This window comes from Monopterus albus, unplaced genomic scaffold (assembly GCF_001952655.1).
Source record: "Monopterus albus unplaced genomic scaffold, M_albus_1.0 scaffold65.1, whole genome shotgun sequence".
NCBI lineage: Eukaryota > Metazoa > Chordata > Actinopteri > Synbranchiformes > Synbranchidae > Monopterus > Monopterus albus.
This window is the reverse complement of record NW_018127945.1, coordinates 2,281,416-2,290,225: the sequence shown is the minus strand read 5'-3', so window position 1 is coordinate 2,290,225 and position 8,810 is coordinate 2,281,416. Positions and strand designations below refer to the sequence as shown.

At 41.8% G+C, this 8,810-nt stretch overlaps 1 protein-coding gene across 1 annotated transcript in view; it reads right to left on the bottom strand.

Moving 5' to 3' along the window:
• Positions 1–7,785, bottom strand: part of nrn1la (neuritin 1-like a) — a 124,075-nt gene extending 116,290 nt beyond the window's left edge. The window contains exon 1 of the mRNA XM_020604258.1: positions 7,496–7,785. Within this exon, the coding sequence (XP_020459914.1) occupies positions 7,496–7,553 (58 nt within the window). The 5' untranslated portion in view covers positions 7,554–7,785. The remainder of the gene's footprint in view (positions 1–7,495) is intronic.
• Between the last annotated feature and the right edge of the window lie 1,025 nt (positions 7,786–8,810).

The window sequence follows — 8,810 nt, the reverse complement described above, 5'->3', positions numbered from 1 at the left end:
TGGTCATGTCGTCGAGTCTCTTGTTATTTGTCTCCATAAGTAGTTGCACAAAACCTTTGAAGTTGTCTTGTTGTTGGCTCAACAGTGCGGTGTACATCTGCTTCTGCTGACTCAACATCTCTGTTACTTGCGCCGCTGAAATATAATCCTCTTCTGCTTCAACATCCTCGTTCGCTTCTGATTTATTAGCTCTTTTCCCTTTTGGAGGCATTTTAATAGTTGTAGAATTTGTTCAAAGACTTGAAAATGTAGAAGATGTGAAAAATCGTAGAACAGACAAGAGGAGCAGTAAAGACGTCTGCTCTCGCTTGTTCTTAGCAAGCTAGTAAGACTGGCTAATTCCCGTGAGCTACAGCCACAAGTAGAATCCAATTCTGTGGGAAACACTGTCAACATTATGGTATTAATTATTTTTTCTTAATGTGAAATCTAATGAAGAATAGGGAGTGTGCAGTGTGGAAAACAAATTTGCCTGAGGTTCAAGGTCCCTGCTCATCCTTCAGCCGTGCCCCAGGTTTTGTGCTAAAAACATTCACATGCAGTACAAAGTCTGATTCAAAATCTGATAGCAAAACAACATTCAAAAAATTCAGTAGATCAAGTTTAAACATAAAATAAACAGACACAGAGTATGGCAGCCCAGCACAGCATCAAGCATTTTAAGGATTTTCAGATCGTCCGCCAGTGGGTGATAAACACATCTACTTCACCACAAACTGGGAGTCATCAAAACTCTAAATCACAGGGCAGAGGAAGTACCCACAACTACAGAAGGGGCCAAGAAGGAGAAACTACACATCCAGAACTCCCTTAAGGCTTGTGGATACCCCAAGTGGGCCTTCACCAAAGCAAGGACAAACACATACAAACAGGATGACTGAGAATCTGCACGGGCATGTTGCTACTAACTTTAGGAATGACACCCTTTGACTGGTGCGTGAGTATGTTTTTCGTAAAGTCGATTGGTCGATTCAGTGTCAGTCCTGTTGGACCCGATTCATTTCACCGTCTGGAGGCATTTTAATGGTTGTAGAGTTTGTTCAATGACTTGAAAATATAGAAGATGTGAAAAATCGTAGAACAGACAAGAGGAGCAGTAAAAACGTCTGCTCTCGCAGCAACCCGGAAGTCTCATTCTCATTCTAATTACATTATATCACTTTGGGCTAGCCCCATACTACCCAGGGACGCCAAACTGTGACGTCTCCGGGTGCCAGCTTTGCAACTGGCCATAGCAGTCGACGAAAATCAATGTGTGATTGTCCGTTGATTGTGTGGTGTGTATCTAAGACATTCTGACATGACATTAAGCATAAGAAAATATGACTATAATTATGGTTAAAAACATCATAACAATAATAATAAACCTTCTGTCTCCTAACAGTAATCAACTTTCTATCTAGTTATCCTTGAACCTGAACAACCTGGAGTACCCTTATGGGAATGACTAAGCATTTAACAGCCTGAGCTAGACATCCTGTCTACACTAAACATTTCTAATACATAAAGTGTCTAACCAATGTCTATCTGACTAAAAATACCTAACAGTCCGTACCACAGTCGTCCGCCTGCCCGCGTGACTCGACCACTCATTTCTCGGAAGAAATGAGTGAAGGGAAGTAACCCCAGATTGGGCCTTGATACATGAAGTCCTTATGGAGGGGGATTGGATTCCCCTTCCACACAATAACCTCTCCTCCTCCCTCTCCCCTCCTCGCCATCTTCCATATGCCAACAAGAGTCTTCAATAAAGATAAAAGTGATGTTAAATGTTCATTTATCCATTTCATTAGTCATTTATATTTATTTCTCATTGTTTTCTGTATGTAAAAATATAATTATTCTCTATAAAATGTATTATTGGGTGTCTGGGACGGATTAATGGGATTTACATTATTTCTTATGGGAAATATTGCTTCAGTTTTCGTACATTCGATTTTCTTCTGACTTTTTCGAACGCATTAATCATGAAAACAGAGGTTCCACTGTATGTAAAACATGATGTCTGTCAAGTCAGAGCATCAGGTGATCTGGTCTTAAGCTATACCTCTAGCCACAATTAAACTCACTGTATATTGAAACAAGGTGATAAATTCAGCACGATAAAGCAAAAGACAAAGTGACAACAGTTGTGTTAGTGCCGACAAGAGTTTCAATGTCTGGGCTGATAGTAGACAGAGCTACTCTCAGATCATGTTCAGTGTCCAATCTGTTCCTTTGCTTGCCTTGAGCTGTACCAAAGTGGAGAAGCCACTTTCACACAGATAGGTTGTTGTGAACGGTAGGATTGCTTTGACTGCCAATGTAGCGAGGGAGGGATATTCAGGCATCACGTATTTGGAACAGAATTTGCTTACCTCATTAAATTTCTTTCTAAGCGTCTGGTCACATGACAGCTTGGCCAGCTGATTCTCCTCGCTGCTTGGCAACACAATGCTTTCCATGTCAATTCCAAAAGGATTTCTTATCCAGTGACTATTGTCATGTTTCTCTGGAAAGTAGTCCTCAAAGCAAGTGTGTAGACTGGTCAGATGCGCAGTGACAGTTATTTTCAGGGCATTTTTAGCTGCTGTATTTAGCTCTCCTGCTGCATGGCAAGTGTTGGGAAACATGTCAAGTCTGTCTTTAGTTACGTGATTTATCCACAACCTCAACTTCTTTTTGAAGGCAGTGAGTTGGTCTGTTCAAAGATGTTGTGTCCTCTCCCCTGCATAGACACGTTTAAAGTGTTGAGGTGCTCAAACACATCGGCAAGATACACCACGTGCATGAGCCAGAGTTCATCACTGAGCATCTCAGTGTACGGGGAGTTATTGTGTGAGAGGAAGGCGGTGATTTCATGTTTAAGTTCGTAAAAATGTGACATTACCTTTCCCCTCAAAAGCTAGCAAACTTCTGAACGATACAACAACTGGATGTGCTCTGATCCCAGGTCTTTGCACAGCTGTGTGAAACAGCAGCTGTTCTTGGTGCTCCGTTTAATGTAGTTCACTATTTTTATGGCATCTTTCAGTGTTGTATCAAGCACTGGCACCATATCCTTAGCCACAAGTGCTTCTCAGTGAAGAAAACAGTGAGTCCACATCGCATTCAGTGCTCTCTCCAGGATTTTGTTCACAACTTCGAAGTCTTTTCCAGTCATGGAAGCTGCACATCAGTTGTTACGCCCGACTGTCCCATCGCAGTCCCACAGAGTCCAAAAACAAATAAATAGCGTTGAAAATGTCCTCTGCCTTTGTAGATGTGGGGAGGTCTCGGCTGCATAGAAACTGCTCCTGTATGTCTTCATCCCACACGTGTCTCATGTAAACAAGCAAAATGGCACGATTAGCAATATCTGTCGTCTCATCCATCTGCAATGCATAGTAAGCACTGGCCTGAATCCACGCTGAGGTCTTCTGTTTTATGTTGGCTGACATGTCTTCAATGCGCCGCATTATGGTGTCATTAGATAGAGGTATGGTCTTCAACTTGTCTGCTGCAGACTGGCCTAACTGACCATGTCCAGGGCTGCAGGTAAGATGAGCTCCTCTGCTATTGTATGTGGCTTCTTGGCCTTTGCTATATGTTGAGCTACGAGGTATGATGCCCGTAGTGCCTGCTCTGATTTGGAACACGAGGACAGCAGTCTCTTCTGGGTGGTCCTCAGGTCCCAAAGTAGTTTTTGAAAGTATTTGACTAGTTTGTCTTTGTACGTGGCATGTTTTGCTTCTAAATGGTGTTTTAACTTGTACGGCTTCATACTTTGTGCCAGTACTGCACTGCATATCACACAATGAGGCTTATGTCCATTTTTATCATCAATGTAAGCAAATCCATACTTAACATAGTCTGAATCATATTTTTGCTTCGCCATCTTCTTAACAAGTGTACCTATCTTCAGTGAGTGTACACTGTCACCCGCCAAACAATGCTTTTCATGGTAAGGTTAGGCCTCTGCATATCACGCACGCACGCATTTCAAAACAAAAGCCCCATGTTAGATACTACCTAAGCATTTGAATCCACAACAATATATCGCTCTCAAAAACAATTTTATCTTTTTTACCATGTCTCGGGCAACCCACCTGAATCATGCTCTAGTGCACCAGCAGGTTAGAGTGATCAGTGATCCAGTGAAATAGCTCAACATCAACTATAGATTGACACCAAATTCATGGTTCCCAGAGGCTCATGTCTTCATCAGGATGAATTGCAATACTGTAACTTCTTTTTCAGTTTGTCTAACACTTTAGTTTATGACCAAATACCTGCAAAACTAATAACACTCCCAGGAGCCTCAGCTCTACACTGTATTTTGTGCTAACTAATAACTGTTAGCATACGAACACCCTAAACTATGATGGTGAACATGGTAAACAATATACTGACTGTAAGTATGTGAGCATGATGACATTAGCATTCAGCTCAAAGCACCACTGTGACTAAGTTCAGCCTCAAAGCCTCATGGCTGTAGACTCACTTGTTGGCATATTGATTTCTTTTAACTATAAAGATAAGCCTGTCCATCCATCCATTATCTATACGTTTATTCCTGAATAGGGTCACAGGGGGCTGGAACCAATGCCAGCTGACACTAAGCAAGAGGCGGGGCACACCCTGGCCTGGTTGCCAGTCTATCACAAGAGGATAAGACTGTTAATTTTTTTATTTTTTGCTTATTTTCCACAAATCCAATACAGAGACTAAAATCAACAATGATTTTTGTGTAATGATCATAATGTTTGTGAATCCAAAACTAGGACCTCTTCTCTGTTTATGCAACAACAGAGAGATGTTACATGCATACACAAGTGAGCGGGGCCAAGGGAGTGGCCAGAGGTTGTACCGGCCACCCCCAGAATCTGATTGGCCAACCCTGGTGCCACCTCCACTAGAGTCAAACTGTCATGCTTATCAGTATTAATGAATAAAAAAAGAAAAACTATGACAAATTGTTGCCTTAAATACTACTAGTGTTTTTCTGGAACTTAAGTGATATTGGTTAAATTACTTTGATTTTATATCATGCATGCAGCATGATATTTGCATTCATTTCTCTGATTGTGTTGTTGTGGAGTACTTGGCATGATTTGCCTCAGTGGGGGGGAACACTGTGCAGCAACGATGTCTCCAGCCAGGAGTAAATAAGGAGCACAGCTGAAGGCTAAAGAAAGCACTGTGTGTCTCAAACTGTTTACACAAATAAACCATTTTAAACCAATTTTTAATAATGTATGATTTATTGTTTTATAAACTACACTTGTATTTTAAATCTGCCACCTCTCTCTGAGTCTGTGCCCCATCCTGGCCACCCCATCCAAAAATTTCTAGATCTGCTCCTGAAGCTAAGAGCAAATCAACCACATACATATGTGTGAGACCTCTGCTCCTTTTCCACTAGAACAGAGAGCGGTCACATGCATACACAATTGGCCCTTTCTTACATCAGAGACTGTAAAAAGTGATGGCCAGTGTTGTTGATGTGTGCTCCACCCTCAACATGTGTTCAACCCTGTTAAAAGCTGTTTCCTGTAGTGTCCCCTCTTAGTGGTTAGGGCTAGAATAAGGTTTGGGTTTAGGTTCAGATATAAGCGGAGAGGGGGTAAAATATCAATACAATATCGTTCTCTGTCTGCCTGCATTTGACACACATTAAGCAGATTGAGTTTTCTCACTTCTGAACCAAATCACTCTTTTTTCTCCCTTTGAGGTGCATTTTAGAAATAGATATTAGCTGAATACTGAACTGGCCTACAGGTTGTGAGATGCCTCTGACAGGACCGAGTACAGACATACAAGATACTGTGAGAAAATTTTTCCACATGGGTGTACTAGTTAGGAGTTATCAAGATCCACAGTTAGCACAGTGAACACTGTGCAGGTTAAACAAGAAAAATGTTAATGTCTTTAAATATATCAACTTGAGAAGCTTAATCTGATGGACCAACCACGCACCAATGTGCAGTCACACACACACACACACACACAGTTTGATGGGCACAAAAGAAGAGTTTCATTTAAAATACCAGCCCATACTAATACATGAGTCTGATCTTTCCCCGCATGTTAGTAACATGACTGAGTTGAGGGACAAAGTGAGTGATGGGGGAGATGACAGAAAACAGCAGCAGCATAGGAATGTTTCTGAACTGGAGTCTCCTGAGACTGCTGAGCAGGGGAGGGATGGTGGCAGATGTGATTAATCATTTATCTCCATCAGTGGGACTTTTGTTTTTCCTTTCTCCCACTGTATCACACTCCCATGAGACCCCCAATCCATCCACCTCTTCAACTTCATTGCTCTGACATCAACTACAGCAGCATGGGATGATGATCAGTGAGGATGTTAATGATGATTTTACCATGAACTGCACAAGTGGTTGTATGTGGTTTCAGATGACAAAAATGGTAATATAGTTGGCCACAGCACCAGTAGAATTCAGTACTGATGCTCAATTAAAAGGCCACTTGACTAGTTTTATACATTACCGGTTTACCGTGGCGTGTACTACAGCTTTTGCTGTGCTGCAGTGTTTGAAAGAATAACCCTACCTCTGCCTGATCTCAGAGGAAATCAATTTTTAACAGAAGGTCTTTCTAACAAACTGCAGGTGTGGAGTGGCACTTAGGAGAGAGGGGTGCTATCAAGTTGCATTATGGGAAATGCAGGATACAGATTTACCCAAACTAGAGACAGAGATTTCTCTGCCCCCGCTTTTTTATTTTGATCATTCTAGTTTTTAATCGGTCTGTTGAGAGTCCCTTGGCTTTATGAAAGCTTGAAATGAAATCTTCTTTAATTTAATAGTACTTTCAATAAATAAACGTGCAAATTTTAATACATAGTTACATCTTACAAGGTGGTATGTTGGAAACACAAGTGGAACCGTCAGTTTGACATAAAAGATTCGGCTCTGCTGCCTATGAAACACAAAGGAATCGCTGCACTGTTAGCTTCTATAATGTATAAGTTACCTGACCGAGCTGAGGTAAGGTTGGGGGAAGTGATACTATATTCCACCACAGCTGTTCATCAGTAGCTTTTTCTGTGTGTAAGAGAGCTACAGCCAGATCACACTCCGTGGATATCAACGACTGTGTATCCACCTTTGAGAACAACTGCTCTAACACAGCAACACTCAGATCCGCTACATCCACAAGCTTTAGTTTTGCTTTGTATGAGGTCTCTCTGATCGCATCGCTCCTGCAGCAGCGGCACATGTTCCGCTGGATGTTGGTGATAGGTGTGAAAAGATACAGGACCCCTTAAGTTCTGTGCACAGAGATGCGCGGTAGGCTCAAGTCATGAAGTTGCAGCTGCTCTTACTCATAAAAATCAGGGATTTTAAAGCACCGTTACGTCCACATTTGCATGTGTCATTCGGTTATGCACAGTCAGTCGCAGCCTAAACTACTATTAATCGCCCTGCTGCAGTGGAAGTTGTGGTTTGGTCAAGTTGGAACAGAATCACTTGCATATTTTCACTACTATTCAGCAAATTTCACTACTTACTCAGAAGCAGAGCAACAGGCACGAAGAGGAGACATGCAGAACTCATCAGGGACGCCATGTTGCCCGACCTGTCCAACTTTCAGCTTTGCGCCGGAATTCCAAAGGATTTCTGATTTTAGAACAGGCAGTGCAGCGTCCGGCTCCTCGTGCCGCGCTATACTCCAGTGTAAGGGCATCCACAGTGCGCTCACAAGCTCAGCTGAAGGGGGAGGGTGCGTCCGTGCCAAAGAGGAGGAGGAGGAGGAAAATCTACCGCAGCTCAGAATCCCCAGTGTGCTGCACAGATGTCTGGGCGGACGGGGTTGGGGGGGTCTAAGAGCGACAGAAGTAGATTCGGCTCCTTTACCCACTTTAAAGTACCACTGCAACAATGTGCAAAGCTCTGCATTCAAAATGTTACTTAGATGTTTGCAGCAAAATGTACTCAAAGTATCAAGTTAAAAGTAGTCATTCTCATAGAACAAGGTATAGCTTAGAATCGTTTTTGGGCTTCAAACTTAAAAGGAAGGGGGAATTTACTCTTTGGTGAAATTAACTAGACAATTAGACATTGTTCAAGGAGTCCCGGAAAGAGGTGGTTGTAATTTATAGGGTCAGAAGCCAGAAAGATGGAAGCCATTGCTATAACCTGTAACATTGTGCTGCATTTTATACATCTGCATTCAGGCTGAACACATCCTCAGTTACTAAATCTAGAGTAGGAAGAGGCTCACTTCAACCGCCTGTGTACTGGAAGCACAAATAAAGACAAAAGGAACAAATTTTTTTTTCCTTTTTTATTCCAAAATGTTTAGGGTAAAAGAAACTAAAAGATACAATGTAACATCCACGCTGAGGGAAATGAACACAATGGAAAGATTAGAAGAGAAGAACATGGGCACAGCTCCCACTCAGAGCAAAGCAGGGGTTAACCTGTCCTTTGTATCTGAAAGGTGAAAGTGGCAGTAGTCAAAAGGGTACTCTACTGGTTCATATGCAGAACATTTGAATATGTCCAAATGAGCTGTCTTGAGTCAAATGTGTGCAAATGAAATTTACAGGTCCTCTGCTGTTTGAGCCTCACTTTAAATCCAACCACACATTTTAATAAAATAAATGCTTGCAAACTGTAATGGAACTGCTATGGGGTCATGTTTGAATATTGTCTAAAGACCCAAATTGGATCAAATATCCAAAATATTAAATACAATAAGGCACTTGCTAGACAAATTCCTTAACAAAGGGGTCAAACAACAGCCTAATGGCAGGCTTTTCACATTTGGCAAAATCAATACAGTAGAAGTGATTTCTGAATTCAAAACCTAAATTGGGGGGG